Genomic DNA, 20209 nt, shown 5'->3' with positions numbered 1-20209 from the left:
GTGTATATATGCGTTGCTCATCATTCTTCATCTTCTAAGACATTAAAAAAAAATGGCATTACCTAATTCACTCTTCTATACAATCTTCTTCATCTTATTCTCATCGATTCCAATTGCTCACAACATGTATCTAAGCCCATCACCGGCTCCAAATCCGGCTTACGATGATAACGACAGTATTGGGCCAACCGTCTTCGACGTGACTTCCTTTGGAGCCATCGGAGATTGTGCGACCGACGACACATCAGCATTCAAGATGGCATGGGACGTTGCATGTATGAGCACAGGGTCTAAGTCAGCCCTGCTTCTTGTCCCCTACACATTCTGTTTCTTGGTCAAGCCAACCACCTTCAACGGTCCTTGCAGAACCCAACTTGTGCTACAAGTAAGCTAATTTCATAATCATATTTTCATGTAGTGTTTCATAGTTTCATGTACGGATTGTTTACTTCCATATAGATCGACGGGTTCATTCTGTCGCCGGATGGACCGGGGTCGTGGCCGTCGAACTACCAGAGGCAATGGATGATGTTTTACAGAGTGAATGGATTATCAATTCAAGGCTCTGGTGTTATCAATGGCCGTGGCCAGAAATGGTGGAACCTTCCTTGCAAACCACACAAGGGCATTAACGGAACGACTCAACCCGGTCCTTGTGACAGTCCTGTAGTAAGCCATTCGTCTCACAATCAAACTTTTTCTTGTTATGAAAAAATTAGTGGATTACATTAGCTAAAAATGTCATTTTGATTCGATATCAGACGATTCGGGTATTTCAGAGCTCAAAAGTGAGAATCCAAGGGCTTAACTTCATGAACAGCGCCCAGTTCCATGTAAGGTTTGATAACTGCAGTGATGTAGTTGTTGATTCCGTGACAATCAAGGCACCAGCTTCTAGTCCTAACACAGATGGGATCCACATTGAGAATACACATAACGTTCAGATTCACAATTCCGTGATTTCCAACGGTAATTTTTCCCCGTTTTCGCGGTTTCTCAACAGTAAAAGTTAGCTGATTCCAATCCTTTTTGTTCGGTTATAACAGGAGATGATTGTATTTCAATTGGAGGCGGCTGCTTTAATGTCGATATTCAGAATGTTACGTGTGGTCCAAGCCATGGGATTAGGTATCACCTTCATAACTTCCATTAAATATTTCCATCTGCCAAACTCTATGTGCCTCTTAAAGAATAGGCTTTAGATTCCCAGCCTTTAGGCTCTGTTTCTCAGAAAGTTTTGTTTTGTTTTTCTGGTTTGAAGTGTGAACAACGAACCTATGGGTAATGTTGCAGCATAGGTAGCCTCGGACTCCACAACTCGCAGGCCTATGTCTCGAACATAACAGTGACAAACTCAACCATATGGAACTCAGACAACGGTGTTCGGATCAAGACATGGCAAGGAGGGTCAGGCTCGGTTTCAAGAATTGTGTTCAGTAACATTTTGATGGTCAACGTTCGTAACCCTATAATGATAGACCAGTACTACTGCCAAACCAATAACTGTGCTAACCAAACCAGCGCAGTCATTATTAGAGATGTTCTGTATGCAAATATCAAAGGGACTTACGACCTGAGAAGCCCACCGATGCATTTTGGTTGCAGCGACTCTGTCCCCTGTACCAACCTGAGACTCGCGGATGTTGACCTGTTTCCTTCCAAAGGCCAGCATTTGGAAAACCCATTCTGCTGGAACGCATATGGAAGCACACAGATTACAGTGCCACCTGTTTATTGTCTTCTTGATGCACCTCCGGACTTCTAACAGAAGAAGATGTGTTCAACGCTGTTCACCAACTTGTATTTGATGTCAGTAAAGAGTATCGAAGAAATTAGTCTAAAGGTTAGCCATTATCCTGAAAGTATGAAACTTTTTAGGATGCACACTACATACAGTTGTGATAGGCTTAAAGAAGTCAATATAGTTTGTAACATAAATAAATAAAAAAGTACTTTGTCAAACCGAAGAAGACCATTAACTCAGATTCATACTCTGAATTTTCCTCAAACATTGCAGCTTTCCCGAATTCCCAACGCATTCGCACCACTAGAAAGTAGGCGTATATCATTTTTCATTTGATTAAGCTAACACTTTTGAAGAAGGAAATGAATCTAGTTTCGAAAACTTAAAAAGACCTAATGCATATATGAAGAGGAGATAGTAGAGAACTGAACTTATATTCCATTTATTGGTAGGCGTTTTTTTCGTGGGGAGACAATCAGTCCATGATGCACATTTCATGACCAAGAATAGCCACATTTGGGATAACATTACTTGCAAATAGAAGCGAGTACCTCCAGCAGAGAAACCGTGAATCTCATTTGGGTTTCTTCATCCACGGCAACAAAAAGAGGAACGTGAACAAAGAGTGATTTGGTCTTATTCTGCTCTGCAAATCTCAGAGAGTGGTAATAGACATAGTTGCACACAAATCGACCTGCATCATCCGATGTTATCACTTCAAAGCCCTTCTTCTCCAACGCCTTTCTTATCTCTTTAATAGGAAGATTCGTCTGCAAATCATAAACAAGATTCAACATAAAAACAAGAATGGCCAATTCTGTAGACCAAAAGCTCAAGAAACACCGCTTGAGGAGTGAGTGTCTTCGACATACCTTTCTTACAGTTGAGATTGGACCATCCGAGGGAACAATCGGCAAATTCTGCAGACCACAAGAATGATTCATGGAACTAAACAACTTATCAAATAAAAACAACCGAAGGAGAGTGAAACAAAAACCTGAGGTTTCCAACCCAATTCATCAGGACAACGAAAAGTCGCTTCATTCACAGCTTGTTGCTCAATTGCAAATTTCGTAGCGCCGCTATTAACTCCAAAGTGAACCTAAAGAGACATCACAATGACTTCAGAGAATCCTCAGCTCAAATCACTTGGCTTAACTAACTAAATAACTAACTAACTAACTAACCCAAATGGTTTTCCCGGTCAACAACTCTGATTCTTTCGTGTTAACCGCGGATTGTAACATCTGATAAAGAGAAGCAAGAGCTCCTTGACCAGCGGTTTCAAGCACAGTACAGCTACCGAGAATCAGATCTTTCGACACACAATTCTTCGCCAAATACTCTTTCAAATTGTTAGCCATTTTCTCTGTAGGATTCTCAGCTACTCCATGGAACTTCTTGAACCCTGTGATATGAATCGTCACACCTGTTGGTCCTTCAGAACCCATCAATACAACTGAAACATAAACCTGTTTCTGTCAGATACAGGACACTAACAGTCAAATTTAGAACAATCAGACAACACTCTATGTTTAAATGAGAAAACGAATCCAGACCTCAACAAGTTCAACATAAAGTTTATGACTTTATCAACATAAAGAATAAAGTTTGCAGATTTTTCTATTTCCGTACGAACCCAACTGATTCAGATGATGAAAAAGATCAAAACTTTCAGAAGTCTGATCATCAATACTAAATTACTGATTCTAAAATCGCAAATACTAAAAATACCCAATTCAAAAAACTAGATCAAACCCAGTTCAAAAAGATGATCAAGAAACGTAAAAATCGAAACTTTTACCTCAAAGAAACAGATATTGAAAAGCTTTGTGTGTATCTTCGAGAGAAATCGATTTGAGAGAAAGAGAGAGATGAAAATGTGACACAACAACCAGTCTTTGTCCTTATCCAATCAATTGAAACCTAACTTTAATCATGTTCCACTTTGGACGGAAGTTTGATAATCTCAAAACAAGACATTAAGACAAAGAGATACATTATGTTTTGTATTCTTTTATTCCATATAACAAAAGTGGTAGGTCACTTCCCAAAGAGATAATAACAACAAATCATCAACGATTCAATTATTAAAACGAATAATGTCAAGATGATAATTGAGTGGTGCATTGATATGTGTGAAACATTCTTCTTATAATATATAGTAATAATACACAAATCTCAAATTAAACCAATAGAAGTTGAACCGAATTAAACCAATAGAAATGGACCAATCTCACCAATAGTCTCTACAAGAACACTCTCCATTGTTGAAATGATGGAATCTGTTTGCATCTCTTAGAATGATCTCTCTTTCTGTGACTTTAGAAATGAGTTTAATGGCGGCATGGCAATCTCCACAGACTCTAAGGTTCTTCATGACTCGAATAGGTACTCCTTCGGGTAGCTTTAAGAGTCCATAAGCTACCGCGAGTCTCTCGCTGTGACGGCTTAAGCTATCAACTTTCTCTTCCTCGTCTACATCGTGTAAGACATGACTGCAATCAGGACTATAACCAGCTTCTCTTAATAATCCATCTGTTTTCTCCAACATCATTAATATCATTGCTTGTTCGGGATGGTTTCTTATACCTCCGCGAGTGAACATGTGCACTTTTTTCCCTACCTCAATCCAGCTACATCCAGGGAATTTACTTACGTTCTTTGTCCTCATGTTTTTCCTCATTTCTGCAACATCTCCCCACTTGGATCGAGATGCATTTATGCTTGATAGCAAAATGTATGGACCAGCGTTTTCTGGTTCTATCTCGAAGAGTTTCTTTGCAGCAACTTCGGCTAAATCTAGTCGTGAGTGAGTTTTACACGCTCCTAACAGAGCACCCCAAACTGTAGCATCTGGCTTTATAGTCATACTATTGATCAATTCCATTGCCTTGTCTACTTTTCCTGCACGTCCAAGCATATCCACCGTGCAAGAATAATGCTCAACTGTTGGCGTCACGCAAAACTTGGATTCCATTGATTCAAATATCTCAAGCCCTTCTTCGAGTTTTCCACCATAGCTACATGCTGTCAGAATTGCAATTAAGGTCACTTTGTTTGGCATGGTACCAGACAATGGCATCTCATGGAAAACCTTAAGAGCTTCCTCTCCTAAACCGTGCGACGCATAACCAGAGATGATTGAATTCCACATGATAATGTCCTTTGAGGGAAACCTGTCAAATACTAGCTTTGCTTTTACAAGCTCACCGCATTTGACATACATGGTCATCAAAACAGAGGCAACATACACATCACCATCAAACTGACATCTAACCAAGTGAGCATGGACCTGCCTACCATATTGTAGACTTGCTAAAGTGGCACAAACCGAAAGAATGCTGATCAAAGACGGAAAACTCGGTCTAACTCCTTGTCTCTGCATTTGAGCAAACAATTCAAGAGCCTCCAATTCAAAACCTTTTCTTTCATAAGCTTTAATCATTCCTCGCCAAGTCGCATTATCTCTATCCTCCATTTGATCAAAAACCCTCCTCGCTTTCACTATCTCTCCTACCTCACCCAACGCAACAATCATAGCATTACACGCAATAACCGGCTTCATCGGCATCACCTCAAAGAACTCCTCAGCATCCTCAATTCTCCCACTCAAAGTATACCCCAAAAGCATAGAAGTCCACGAAACTTCAGTTTTCTCCGGCATCACTTCAAACAACTTCCTAGCAACATCCACTCGCTTATTCTGCCCGTACCCCGTAATCATCGTAGTCCAAGTAATCACATTCCTCTCCCTCATCTCATCAAAAATCTCTCTTGCCTCATCCACTCTTCCTTCTCTACACAACCCACCAATCATATTAGTACTCGCTACAACATCTTTCCCCGGCATCATATCATACAACTTCCTCGCATCATCAATACGTCCACCATCAATCAAACCACCAAACATCACAGTCCAAGAAACCTCATTCCTCTCAGGCATTCTCCAAAACAACAACTCCGCTTCAACAACCATACCTTCTTGCACATAACCTTTAACCATCGCGGTCCACGACACAACATTCCTCTCAGGCATTATCTCAAACACATTCCTAGCTTCTTCAATCATCCTATTCTTAATATACCCTGAAACCAACCCGTTCCAAGAAACTATATTTCTCTCAGGCATTTCATCGAACATTTGGCGTGCTTCTCTCGGTAAACCGTTTGCGAAGTACCCAGAGACAATTGAGTTCCAGGAACCGATTGCTTTATAGCGTAACGAATCGAAAAACTTTCGAGCTTCATTGATTTGACCGATTCGTGAGAGACGAGAGATCTCAAAACTATTATTGACTCCAGTGCTTGTGGAGTACGCTCTGTGTAAGATTAACTTTAAACTCTTCATTAACGAAATGTGGTTTAAGATCATAATCAGCACATAAAAAGACGCGCGAATGCTCTAAAGCTGACAATTTTGGGCAGACCGTTTCAGTCTCTTAGAATTTGTAATAGCTAGGTTATTTAGCCGCGATACTCGCGGCTTGTTGCATATCATATGATACGTTTTTTTAATCTTAAGGACCAAATTGTTTTTAAAGAAATTCTTTTTAATTTGAAAAAATATTTAACCTCAAATTTTAAACAAAATAAACAGTATAACGATTTTTATATAATTATCTACTGTATCACAAAAAGTAAATATAAGAATACATATATTAAAAATAAATTACAAATTTTATTCGAGATAAGAAAAAGGTAAGAAATCTTTATTTAATAAATGTATTACAATAATTTATTTCATTAAATATTGCATAATTAAAAAAATTACATGAATATATTAGAAAATAATCAAACATCTAAAGTAGATAATGGAAATGGATCTTTTCAACTTCATTATATTGTTGTGTTATGATTGGAATTGATATATTTAACTCTCCATCACCAATAAACCTGAAAATTTTGTTATAACCATCAAAACTTTTAGTATACATATGTGAATTTAAACTAAAAATATGAAAATTAAAGAATAAATAAGTATATTTTAGTATGACTTTAGAAATATACAAAAATAAATACAATGTTAGATATATATAATACATTCGAAAATAAATTTAGAATCAAATTCTTGATTTGTAATCCATATAACAACATAAACAATAGACACATAAATATAGTAGAAGAAGATGAGAGAATGATTACTTATAAGATGATTATCTAAAATAGACAATGAAGATTCATCTTTCAAAAAAAAAAAACTAATGTAAAAACACAAAACAAAAAAATATTAAGATTTGAGTTATAGTGGAAGAGGGTGAGAGGATGAGAGTATGAGAGAATGAGAAATGAGTATTTATAGGATGAGAAGTGAGATAAGTTACAATTAAAAAAATAAATTATGGGAGTTACAATTCTAATTTATTGTGTGTTGAATAAAATTGAGTGGAAAATTATAGTTAATGTATAATTTTAATGATTTCAGTTTTTATATTAAAGTGTGACTTAAATGTGTTTTAATTATGATTTAATTAAAAATAAAAAAAATAAGTTACATTTCCAAATGGACCAATAAGAAGAGAGTGAAACCTTACTTTTATATGTATGATTAAAATTATTTAATAAGCTTTATTAAATCAAGTTAATAGATTGGATTAATTTACTAAATTTAATTAAAACCCCAATGACAAAAAAATATTTTAAAGTTTAAATTCATAATCACAAAAAGTAGAAGGTCAGATACGGGCTAACGGCCAAAATCAACCCTAACTATTTTTATGCGGCGTTTTTCAACTTAAACTCTGACCCTCTGTACTTATTAACTCGAACTCACACAATTTTTAAGTAACAAACTTCAACTATGTAACCGTTAGCGAATTTCAACATAGTTTTTTTTTTGTATTTGTTAATGTCGATTAGAACTGTTAAGTCGTAATTATCTGTTATTTTGTATCTGAATCATTTCTTTTATTCAATTGGCTATATGTTACATAATTTCAGCCAACGACTGTGAGATTTTTCTCTCTCGATCTCTTATTTCACTCATCCTTCTTTCTTTCAATCTCTTCTTTACTCTTGGTTCTTGATCTCGAGTTTTTCCTTAATCTTTGGTGCTACTTTTTTGTGTGAATGATAGGTGAGTTTGTTTCCCCTCTTTTGGGATTACAACATTGTCCCCTTCCAGCCAACTATGACGTGAAGGATTTATCGAAGAATATCATTACATCTATAAGATTAGTGTCTATGGGAGATCCAAATGGTCCAATATATCATCAGCTTGGAAAAATATATATATTTGGGACTTCTGTTCAAAGTTATGATTGCTAGAACTTAGAATATAAAGAACAACACTTCTTTATTAGATTTAGAAACTCTCACAAAACTATATCTCTTCTCTAAGTCATATAGAACATTTCTCCATGGACCCTTGTATTTATATAGAGCTTGGATATCTCCCAAGTCTATTAGGATTTGGTTATACACAAACTCTATCAAGATACTTTATCATTATCTAAAACTTATTTGTGAATATCCTCTCTTATCTCTAGAAGCTTCATCTTCAAGAGATAACTTCTTCCTCAAGTCTTGAATTATCCAACATTCCCCCCCCCCTTAATTCCAACTTGAATTTTGGGAGTCTCGATCTCTTCAACACCGATTAGGTTCCGCATTTCCTTGAACTTGATTCTTCCCAATGGCTTGGTAAGAATGTCAGCCTTTTGGTCCTCGCCGGGTACATGCTCAACTTCGATTTGTCCGTCCTCCACACATTCCCGAATAAAATGATACTTCGAAAGTATGTGCTTACTTCTCCCATGAAACACCGGATTATTGGTCAAAGCTATAGCCGATTTGTTGTCAATCTTTAGTAAGACCTTCTCACCTTCAACGCTTAGTATCTCACTCAACAATTCTTTAAGCCATATAGCTTGTTTAGCAGCTTCTGTAGCTGCCATGAATTCCGCTTCGCATGAGGACAATGCGACCTTAGGTTGCTTTTGCGATGTCCAAGTAATTGGTGATTGATGCGGTCATCAACCCAAGAACCAACCATGGAGATGGGCGAGAAACAACAACCCAGGAGCAGCCAAGTGGGATTTTTAACCAAGTTTTATCTAAAACTTCGGGCCAAACCAGATTCAGCCTACCGGAGAAGACCCCTGAGCCTTGTTCAGTCCAGACGAAGTCCAAGATCATGTCCTACGTCCTAGCGAATACTTGGAATACATTCTCAGCTCAAATACCGAGCACCTCGAAGAAGAATCAGCCCAAAAGGAGTTCACACGAAAAAGTTATTCAATTTACAAGTCGGGTGATTCCCAGCTTGCCCGATTTGGACATACACGGAGTCATTGGAGGATTCCGACCCGATCAGAAGGAGTTAAGCTACGAAGTGAATTTTCATACAATCTTAACTCATCAGCGAACCACGAAGAATTGGAATCAAGTCAATACCAATTTTTGTTTGAGAGATATTAAGTTTCTAAACCGGAGGACCCTCGACTTGCCTTATTTGGAACCTTATGGGTTTAGGAGACTCGAAACGTATCATTGGCGCCCAGGAGACTTTATGATACTTCTAGAAGATCCCTACAACACTATAGGGTGCACCAATACACATGGGATCAGGTGGATCCTCCCACACCTTCACTTTCCATATCCGGAACCGAACTTGCCTTATTTGCCTTCTTTGGAGACAAAGGAGATCAACCAGCAACAACTCTTTCTCCAGCTGTTTGAGTGCGTTTTAGAGACCCTCCAAGAGCACAAGAGACTTCCAAGGACGCACCATTTCCTTCCCAAGCTTTCAAGATACAAGCTAAAGGCTACTTTCCTTATTTCGCCGGATTTTGCCATTTAATTTCCAACGGCTAGTTTCTCATTCAATTTTGCGATTTGATTCTTGTTTTAGACATTAGAGCTGTTGTATTTCGAGCCTATATAAGCTCAGCTCATTCTTCATTGTAATCACCCTTGATCACATTAAAGTAATAAGAACATTTTCTTCTTGTCAAAGTTTGAGTCTTTGTCGTTTGTTCATTAGTCTTAAGTGAGTGAGTCTCTTAGGCCTATTTGAATCTGCGGATTAAGTTTGTTGATAAGTTCAACATCCTTGTTTCGTTCATTGATCGAGTGAGTCGATACCCATTGATTGAGCGAGTCAATCATACACTATCTCCACATCGTTTCCATCCATCCGCGGGATTAAGCTTGGAATCTCTTGATCATTGAGTGATCATAAGTTGGATTGGTTCCAATCTTATATCAGTGATGAACCATAGTAGAAAACGTGTCCCGAGGTGCTTCTTCCGTCGTCAACATCAACATTGTGACTACTATCACTATATCCGGTGATCCTCCTTGACCCGTCTCTCTTAAAAAACAAACCAAAGTTTGTTGTTCCTCTTACATACCTTAATATCTGTTTGACCGCAAGCCCATGAGAATTTCTTGGACTTTGCATATACCAGCTTAGAACTCCAACAACAAAGGAGACATCCGGTCTTGTGTTTAGGAGGTACCTAAGACAACCAATGGTTCGTCTATATTCGGTTGCATCAATCTCTGGTTCTTCTTCCAATTTATTGATGTTTTGACTTGGATGCATTGGTGTATGAGTCAAGTTACACGATTCCATCTTAGCATCAATAAGAATTCCTTGAGCGTATCTTTCTTTCTTTATCTCTATCCCATCCACTCCTTGAATCACTTCTATGCCAAGATAATACGTTAACTTCCTTAGATCCGACATCTCGAATTTCTTTGACATATCTTCTTTGAATTTCTTGATGACTTTAAGCGTGGTTCCCGTCACAAACAAATCATCCACGTAGATAGCCACAATCAAGACGTCCTTCTTGTCGTTCTTCCGATATACCGTCGGTTCTGATTAGGAAGTTTTCTATCAATTAATATTTCCTCAAGGTCCAAAAACCACAATCTAATGGTTATCGTTTATAGCACTTAAGAGTCGAATCCACAGAGAACTAGAGATCTAAGACACTAAGAATACATAAAATTTCTTAATCTAAGCAAATATAAGATTGGTTTTAAATTAACAACCTAAGTGAAATGAAAACAAAAGGAACTAAAATGCAAATGAAATAAACAAACCAAAAGCAATTGACAAAGCTAAACAAGTGTCTAAGCTAAGCAATAACCCATAAACATAAAGCAATAGCAAAATAAATGAGAAAGATGCAATTTATAAAAGTCAACAAAAACTCAACAAAAGTCAACAAAAAGTCAAAGACGAAAATGCTAAATGAATAAGCCTTTGGGTTAAGGTTATTGACTTGGGTGGTCAAAGGATAATCTATGATGCTAATACAATCAATCATTTGCTAATCCTTAGGTCTAAGATCACTAATTTAAGCTAATCCACTTCCATGGCAATAACTCTACACTAATCAAGCAATTAACATCAATTTCCATTGGCAATCACATGACTAATATGCATTAATTTCAAGCCTAACTAACCACCTAGCACCCTAATCATCAATTTCCATTGGCTAGGAATGCTAAGCACTCACTAAGTTCTTTTGGGAATTTCATCGAACACCTTCCGGGCATGAAACTTCCTATGATCTAGACTAGCTTAATCAAGCCTAATCTTGCACTAAGAGCACCTAGAGAGTAAGAATATATTAAGACTAAGTCCTAAGCATCACAAATCATCACCTAATCACCCTAATCTACTTGACCCAAAAGCTCTAAAAAGACTACTCACTTAAAGCCATGAAAATCCAAGAAGTTGACACTAATCCTTGAAGATTCATGTTAGAAGAAGAGTATAAGAGATAGATAGAAGTTGAATCTAAAGAAATACTTATATAAAAGCAAGAATCATAAAGGTTTAAAATTGATTACAAAGAGAAATGAAGAAAACTAGGCTTAGGTAGCATGAGAAATCTAGAAATTAGGTTTAGACATATTTATATAGAAAGAAAACGAACCGGGTCAACCCGGAACAAACCGGGTTTTGACCCGGTTGTAATTTGGATCTTGACTGCTTAAATGACTCGTAGCAAGCAGCAGACGTCCATATGGTTGCCTGATATAAATTCTGGAAACGTCTTCATCTTCAGGGGAATCTGTAGCAAGCAAGATACATTGATACATTTGGTCGCTATGGCTCTTCTTTCTTCCTTTGGTCTTTCTTTACTTCTTCAATTCCCTTGGTCTTTTCTTGGGTTCTTATGGTCCAAAACTCCTCTTTTAGCTCCATTCTTCATGTCTCTACTCCAAACACCTAAAGACAAAGAACTTGATGCAAATGCAATCTAAACAACCTAAATGACATGAAAATGCAAGGACTTAAAGGTAAAACAAGGCTCAAAAATCGTTAAAATCATAAGATATCAGGTTCCTTGACACACTTGTTGAAGCCCATCTCTATTAAGACTTGGTCGAGTTTTACATTCCATGCTCTAGGAGCTTGTCGTAAGCCGTATAGAGCCTTGTAAAGTCGATACACTCGATCTTCCTCACCTTTTTTCACAAAGCCTTCCGGTTGAGTTACGTAGACTATCTCCTTTAAATCTCCGTTTAAGAATGCGGTTTTCACGTCTAGGTGGTGAATCTTCCAACCATTTGTTGCTGCTAAGGCTATGAGAAGACATATAGTTTCAAGACATGCCACCAGAGCAAACACTTCGTCAAAATCTATGCCTTGTTGTTGTACATAGCCTTTAGCTACAAGTCTTGCCTTGTATTTATTCACCGAGCCATCCGCTTTCTTCTTGATCTTATAAATCCACTTAAGACCAATAGGTTTACATCAACCGGTTTATCAACGAGTTCCCATGTCTTGTTCTTGAGAATTGAATCCAATTCGGCTTGCATCGCATCAATCCATTCCTTTTGATGTTCGGCTTCAAAGTAATTCTCGGGTTCTCCATCTACCGTAAGTAGTAACCTACCACTTTCTTGTTCTGCAAGTAACACATAATCATCAAGGTAGCTAGGTTGTCTTATCGTACGGCCATATCTAGTCACTACTTGTTGATTCTCTGCTCCTTGGTTCACGGCATTGTCAACATGTTCCTCTTCTTCCTCTTCTTCTTCCTCATCTTGGTCTATAGGATCTTGATCCGGATTATGGTTTTCATTGGCTTGACCATCCCCGTATCCATCTCCATTATCTATAATACCTCCACGAGTGAGTTTAAACATACCCGGTTCACAATTGGATTCACTTGTTGTAGACGACCCGTACCAAGCTTTCTTTTCATCGAAGACCACGTCTCTACTAACAGTTACTTTCCTTGAAACTGGATCATAGAGTCTATAGGCTTTAGAACCCGGCTCGGTTCCAAGATTTATCACACTCCTTGATCTTTCATCTAGCTTCTTAAGATGTAGTCCATTGATTTTAGCGTAAGCCATACAACCAAAGACTCTCAAATGTTCAATGTTTGGTTTCTTGGACGTGAAGCACTCGTAAGGCGTTTGACCCTTCAACGCCTTCATAGGAACTCGATTAATGAGGTACGTTGAATGGCGAACAGCTTCTCCCCTTAGGTGATTCGGAATCCTCATTGCCTTAAGTAAGCTTTTTGTCATCTCCATTAAAGTCCGGTTTCTTCTCTCAACTACACCATTTTGTTGTGGTGTGTAAGGGACAGTAAGATGTCTTGCTATTCCTTTTTCTTCACAAAAGGAAGTGAATTGAGCTGAGGTAAACTCTCCTCCTCTATCGGTGCGAAAAGTTTTTACGGTTAACCCGATTTGTTTCTCCACAACTTCTTTAAACTTTTTAAACCGATCGAACGCCTCACTCTTTTCCTTTAGTAACATGGTCCACATGCACCTAGAAAAATCATCAATTAAGACGAATACATACCGGTTGTTAGCTGGTGTTGGTGGTGAGATTGGCCCGCATAAGTCTCCATGAATTAGTTCCAATGCTTGTGCCGCACGGAAGCTAGTTTTGATCGGGAATGAGTTTCTTGTTTGTTTTCCGGCTAAGCACACGTCACACACACTCTTTTCATGTAGAATTCGTGGCATTCCTTCGACCATCTCATTTTGTACCATATTATTCATGACACCAAAGCTCACATGTCCAAATCTTGAGTGCCACTTCCATGTTTCTTCATCATCACGTAAAAGTAGACACATTGGAGTGCTTATTTTCATCGGGGTTTTGTAGAGTCGGTTTGGAGATCTTGTGACTCTTACAAGCAACTTTCCACATGGATCACTTAGTGTTAACACGTCTTCTTTCATGTGTACTTTGCATCCACCTTCAGTTGCTTGTCCAAGACTCAATATGTTGTGTTTTAGCTCGGGTATGAGATATATGTCTTTGAGTGCTCTTTTCTCTCCGGTCTTGCACACAAAAACAATCATTCCTTTGACAACGATATTCACACACGAGCCATCGCCAAACCTCACTTTTCCTTTTACGTTCTCATCTAGGTTTGAGAAGAAATCTTTGTTCTCCGACATGTGGCTACTTGCACCGGTATCTAAATACCAAATACTCGAATTGTTAGTATCATAGTTCTTGGGGATTACCTTGTCTTCATTGAGAAAGACCACTTCATGTACGTAGAGGGCATCGGCTTCATGAGTCTCGTTCATATTTGCTTCTTGATTTTGCATTGGTTTCTCGGGACAAGTCAATGCAAAGTGGCCCGCTTTGTCACATCTCCAACATATTACCTTGGAACGATCTCTTTTTGGTTTTGGTTTTTCTTCCGCAGCTGCTGCTCCTTGGTTTTGGCTATTGAATCTCCCTCGACCCCTGCCTCTACCAAAGCTTCCTCTGCCCCTACCAAAACCTCCTCTGTTTCCGTACCTTCTCTGTTTCCGCCGTAGCCTCCATCACTATTATTTGTAAACAAGAGTTTACTTTGGTCCTCTCCTTGAGTCTCATCCCTTATACGCTCGTCGTATGCTTTTATTCTCCCTACTATGTCTTCAAATCCCGTTGTTTCTAAGTCTAGGACTTGCTCAAGAGAAGCTACAATTTGTATGAACTTGCCTCTAGGGAGACTTGTCAAGAACTTCTTCACCAACTTTGATTCTTCAATTGTAGTTACGAGAGAAGCAGATTGGGAAGCTATTCCCGAAATCTTTCCCTCAAAGTCATCAACCGAGTCGGTGTCTTCCATCTTCAACCGATCGAGTTGTGTCATTAGGGTTTGGAGTCTCGCGACTTTAACATGGTCTGCTCCCTGGTGACGAGATTTGATTGCTGCCCACACCAACTTAGCCGAGCCTTTTTCTCCAATCTGTAGGATGAGGCTCTCCGGGATTGATTGAAATAGAAGGGCTGTTGCTACATCGTCATCGTTCCTCTTTGCGTGTTGATCCTGGTTCTATGGTGTCCCATACTTCGCTTACTCTTAACATGATCTTCATCCTCATCGCCCAAACTGTATAGTTTGTCGATGTTAACATAGGACATTGGATCGATGGGGCTCCAATGTCTTTTGTTCGTATCGGCGGTTCCACGTCTCCCATCTTGGATACGTGAAGCTTTGATCGCCGTCTTCGATCGTTTCTCCTCCTTCAAGCTCTGCTATCAATTCAAAGTTATGATTGCTAGAACTTAGAATATAAAGAACAACACTCCTTTATTTGATTTAGAAACTCTCACAAAACTAAATCTCTTCTCTAAGTCTCATAGAACATCTCTCCATGGACCCTTGTATTTATATAGAGCTTGGACATCTCCCAAGTCTATTAGGATTTGGTTAAACACAAACTCTATCAAGATACTTTATCATATCTAAAACTTATTTGTGAATATCCTCTCTTATCTCTAGAAGCTTCATCTTCAAGAGATAACTTCTTCCTCAAGTCTTGAATCATCCAACATCTGTGACATGGATTAATCAAATACCATGGGTTGGCTAAAATTTTGAGATTTCGAATTTTTAGATATGGACAAGAAATATATACATACAACAGGCCGCATAATCAAAGGAAGTCGAGCTTACATGTGCCTGAATTCTATTTGAAAAAAATCTCCGTTAATCATCCTAGAAGAGAATCCTTTATTCACCTTTTTTCTAGTTAATAAAAAACAATTAAATTCGTTTAACTATAAAATCTAATATGACATCAAAACGAAGTTATATATCGGTTTAGGTTTATAAAGAATGTTAGAGTTTAAATTTTATAATTAAATATATATATTTTTTGTCAACAGCTATATATTAGATTGGCTCAAACAAGCCAAAGCTGGGGAAAATTGTTTACATAGGTGATAAGATGCGACTGGGTACGAACAGTTCGAGCCAGGTAATCTGCTTTCACATTTGCATTTCGAGAAACTAAAGATAAAGAAAAAACATCGAACTCTTCTATGTCACTCTGAATCGCCTCTAGGTATGTTGCGAACGCTGGCCACTCGTGCGGGGAAGACACCATCTTCACCAGCTCTGAGCAGTCTGTGATGAAAGCTACGTCTCTCTTGTCTTGGTCGATCATACATCCCATCGCCCAAATTAATGCTTCGACCTCTGTGTGAAGTGAGGTTAAGCTTCTTCGAAGATTTGCATCTCCCATCTCTTGCATTCCATCATTTGTTCTAGTACAAAACCATCCTATCCCAAAAAAGGATCACTCTCTTTCCATGACCCATCTATGAAACACTGAAACCCATTTCCAGACTGCCCGTTATTATCAGACTTGGAGTGTAAGTGAGCATTCCCCACCAGTTGGTCTGAACCGTCATCCGGTATTTCCACCTATGCTAACTGCCAGGCTTGCTCTTCGTTTTCTGCTAACCTTAAAATCTCAGGTGGGCTTTGATCCACATTATTATAAACTTTATCATTTCTAGCTTTCCATAGATACCAAATAATCCATGGAAACGTGGCTTTATAAACATCTGATGATATCCGCCAAAATAGGTAATCCATGTTTGCATATAGTGAACTTGATGGAAAAACTTCAGGGGCTGTTGGAATCTGTGAGAGAGCCCATGGTTGGCGTGCAGGCGGACACTCAAAAAGGACATGATTAATTGTCTCTTCGGAATCTGCACATCTATCACATCCCACACTGCAATTTACCCCACGTTTTCGAAGGTTTGATGTAACCGAAACACATCCATTTAGTGTCTACCATATAAAATACCTCAATTTAGGAGGACATTTAATCTTCCACGTAAAAACTTTTAACGGTTTAATATCTGGTCCAAAACCACATCCACTAGAATCCTTTGGATTATCAAGACGGGATGTATGATATCCTGATTTCACCGTATATTTACCAGATTTTGTGAAGTGCCATCCCATGACATCTGGGTTTGACAGTTTCCCCAAGGGTAGAGCATTAATCAACTGGACATCCTCCGGATCAACAATAGCATTTAAACTATCTATAATTAAATATTATAATAAATGTTTCTTTCAATGAACACTTATCAGTTAACAATTACAGTATTAATTAACATAGGAATGTTAGGCCAAACTACTCTATCACTTGATACTAACTGGTTATTTTCAAAACGTGCTGAAACGTAAAATTGACTTATTCTAAGTAACAAAGCGTAGTTAAGTTTTCACTTGATACTAATTTGTTCTTTCGAAACTTGTGTTAAAGCATATAAAATTGAGTTAATCTAAAAAAATGGGCGTAGTTAAGTTTTCCAAAATCATATCAAATATCTTTAAAAACATATAGTCCCATGAATATACAATTGTAGTAAGTTGTCTATGGATGCATGGATTAAAACGATGGGTGTATGTCAGCTAAATAATAAATTACGAATAGCCGAATGATTGAAGAATGGAAAATTTTGAGTTGAGTCAATTTTCTGCAGAATAATGATAAAATATTAAAATGGTAAATGTTGATTCTGAAAATCACAAAATGAATTTGTTTAAATGGGGAAAATAAATTCAATTATTCTCTAACAAATTCTGATCAAAAACTCGAAAGAAAAGGGGATTTTATTACTTAGAGACAAAGTTAGGGTTTTTGCTCAAGAACAATTAGGTTTTTGCATAAAGTTGCGAATGCCTAAAATAGAAGACAGACCCCTCTATTTATACGAATTTAGCGGCGGTTTAAAGATATGTAAATTTTCTAAATCTTCAAGGGCTTATCTTCTGATTTTCCTTTCTTTTCGGGATTCTCCTTTTTCTTGAATGAAAAAGGCGGTTTGGGTGATCTCCCGTCTTTGAACCGAGCTCGCCAGGCGACCTCTCTTATCTGGCCCATTAACAGGCCTAACCGGAATTCCCCAATTTAACTAAATTCTTAGTTTAATTCGTAATTCATCCGGTTTAAGCCGGTTTTATCGGAGGTGCTAATTCCTGCACCAACAGTAAAATTTTGGTTTCAATAAATTAATGACGTTTGTTTTTAGTTCTATTTTTAACATGTTCACAGTATATAGAAAAATTACATTTTCAAAACGTTAAATTTTTTAATATATTGAATTTCAAAAATTAGTATAGTTATTATATTTTCAAAACGTAAAAACATGAAAACAGTGTTTTTTTAGACAAAAATTGGCTTAGTTGTTGTTTTGACAAAAATGGTGATTTTTTTGACATTTTTATACACTACACAGTAAAACTTCTATGATTTTCCATAAATTAATAAATACGGTTAAATAATAAATTCTCCAGTTCCAAAAATAGCCCATGTAAAAATTAACAAATTTGATAAAATAATAATATAATATTTTTAAAAAAATCTCAATGTAAATAATTAAATATATGATCCCATTAGTATTAATAACTATATAATTTCTTATATACATACATAAGATAATATACTAATGTATTGTTTTAGTGTTTTTTAAAAAGTTGGATTTTTTTTAGAGAGTGTCTCTAAATTTGTGTTGTATCAAACAATTGTTGTGTTGTGTTTCAAACTATCATAATGTAAGTATCTTCTATAACTTCCTCACTACATTTGCCAAAATTTCATGTAAGTTTTTACAATCTAAATATGTTTAATTTTTATTTTGATACTTTAATAGGTTGTTAAAATACGATAGTTGAGGATATTAATCATAAATTTAAATTTATGTATATTATTTGCGTATATAATTTATATATAGTCGTTGAGATTTATCGTCCAAAGAGTTAGTTTCTCCTAGATAATAAATGTTCAAGTCAAAAATACAAAAGTTATAGTATACAAAACAATGATTTTCTTTAATCAAATTGTTTCAGTTCCCATTTTTCTCTAATTTTAAGATAAGATCTTAAATGATAAAAAACAATTAAAACAATTCTCTCTCAAAGTTGGCAAATATGAATAAAATTGGTACCACTACAATTAATAAAATATTACAGTCTTGATATTATTAATTATAGTGGTTTTACCGTATTATTTTTAATTAGCAATTTATTTTGTAAATTTGCAATATTAGTATACACAATATGCATATGAAGGAGATTCACAGAAATCAAACTAAGAATAAGTACATAATGCTTGTGTAATATAACCAAACACGAAATATTATGATACAACAACACATCGTAATGTGTATTATTCTGCAAGACACAACAACAACAACAACAACAGCAACAAAAAAAGCACACAACACAACGATACCAAGGGAAGGGATACAAATTACATAAGATTCACAGAAATCCACTTAGAATAAAACCCAAATGCTTATTATTTTTTTTAGCAATTGAAATAACAGAAACAAGCTCTACCATGGGTATCTACGTGACACGCTCCAAACTTAGCTTTTTCCGTATTAATGCATCGGGAATTACATCTGCTCGACAGAATGCAAACTCCGCTCGACGAGTCGCTGTACCTTTTACATACCTTAGCCTCCACCACCTTCAAACCTGCGTCTTTAATCATTTGCATAAAGTTTTCAAAATTATAAAATCTCTAATTATATAGAATACGAAAATGTTGTATAAATAAAATCACTGACCAGTTGAAGAGAAGATAAGGAAGTAGAGGCAAAGGAGAGCAACGAGAGTGCATGACTTAGACATTTTCTACTACTTACTTTTTTGGTTGATTACTCTATTGTTTAGTGGTTTGAGATAAAGCGTAACACTAGGTTTTATATAGAGTCACGGAGATGTGATGATTGACGAAGTCTATAGAGTAGTGAACACTTTTTGTAATTATTTAAAGTATGAGATTAAGTATGTAACAGGGTTAAATAAAAAATTTGATACAGAATCGATCCGAGAATATTATCTAAGAAAATAGAAGAATAGGTGAATGACCTAAGAAACTCACGTAACATAAATCTTATATATTTTCAATTCAAGATAAATACTTCCACTTCGAAATTTTTGAAAGTCGCATATAAAAACTTTTAACTCGCATAATATAGACAAAGGGTTTATTAAATCCAAAACTCAATATTTTCACAAATGAATTACGAACTTTGATAGAAAGGTACCAGACATAGAAATCTGTTGGATTAAATCGGGTGAAAACAAGTATTACGCACGGCACTTTTTGATCAGATTATTTGTAGTGCATGGTGATGAAACACACGAATATGGGATGAATGATAAAGGGGAAAATTCCCAAAAAAAACCTCAATTATTTTTTATTTGGACGTTT

General features: G+C 36.8%; 3 protein-coding genes and 1 long non-coding RNA gene across 5 annotated transcripts; 1 reads left to right on the top strand and 3 right to left on the bottom strand.

Annotated features, from left to right (window-relative positions):
• The first annotated feature begins 50 nt into the window (after positions 1 to 50).
• Positions 51 to 1779, top strand: LOC9328056 (polygalacturonase At1g48100). The gene is made up of 5 exons (XM_021013287.1): positions 51 to 385; positions 460 to 669; positions 762 to 969; positions 1047 to 1128; positions 1294 to 1779. The coding sequence occupies exons 1-5, from the start codon at positions 53 to 55 to the stop codon at positions 1763 to 1765; spliced, it is 1305 nt and encodes a 434-aa protein (XP_020868946.1). The 5' UTR covers positions 51 to 52; the 3' UTR covers positions 1766 to 1779.
• Positions 1780 to 2126: 347 nt separating this feature from the next.
• LOC110224129 (pyrrolidone-carboxylate peptidase 1) lies at positions 2127 to 3884 on the bottom strand. 2 transcript variants are annotated; one of them, XM_021013288.1, is made up of 5 exons: positions 3549 to 3884; positions 2932 to 3203; positions 2742 to 2846; positions 2617 to 2664; positions 2127 to 2514 (listed from the first exon to the last, which is right to left on the bottom strand). In XM_021013288.1, the coding sequence occupies exons 2-5, from the start codon at positions 3193 to 3195 to the stop codon at positions 2272 to 2274; spliced, it is 660 nt and encodes a 219-aa protein (XP_020868947.1). In that variant the 5' UTR covers positions 3196 to 3203; positions 3549 to 3884; the 3' UTR covers positions 2127 to 2271. The 2 variants fall into 2 exon arrangements, with proteins under 2 accessions (XP_020868947.1, XP_020868948.1); XM_021013289.1 differs by having other exon boundaries at positions 2932 to 3222; positions 3549 to 3733.
• LOC9328055 (pentatricopeptide repeat-containing protein At1g56690, mitochondrial) lies at positions 3856 to 6211 on the bottom strand. Its single transcript, XM_021013286.1, has one exon. It carries the CDS (start codon positions 6117 to 6119, stop codon positions 3981 to 3983), a length of 2139 nt encoding a protein of 712 aa, XP_020868945.1. The 5' UTR covers positions 6120 to 6211; the 3' UTR covers positions 3856 to 3980.
• Positions 6212 to 19076: 12865 nt separating this feature from the next.
• On the bottom strand, positions 19077 to 19675 carry LOC9328054. The gene is made up of 2 exons (XR_002329777.1): positions 19560 to 19675; positions 19077 to 19473 (listed from the first exon to the last, which is right to left on the bottom strand). It is a non-coding gene; the product is annotated as an uncharacterized LOC9328054 (long non-coding RNA).
• Positions 19676 to 20209: the final 534 nt, after the last annotated feature.

This window comes from Arabidopsis lyrata, assembly GCF_000004255.2.
Source record: "Arabidopsis lyrata subsp. lyrata unplaced genomic scaffold ARALYscaffold_1, whole genome shotgun sequence".
Lineage (NCBI taxonomy): Eukaryota > Viridiplantae > Streptophyta > Magnoliopsida > Brassicales > Brassicaceae > Arabidopsis > Arabidopsis lyrata.
Note: the sequence above shows the minus strand (reverse complement) of the source record. Positions and strands in the feature narration are given on the sequence as shown.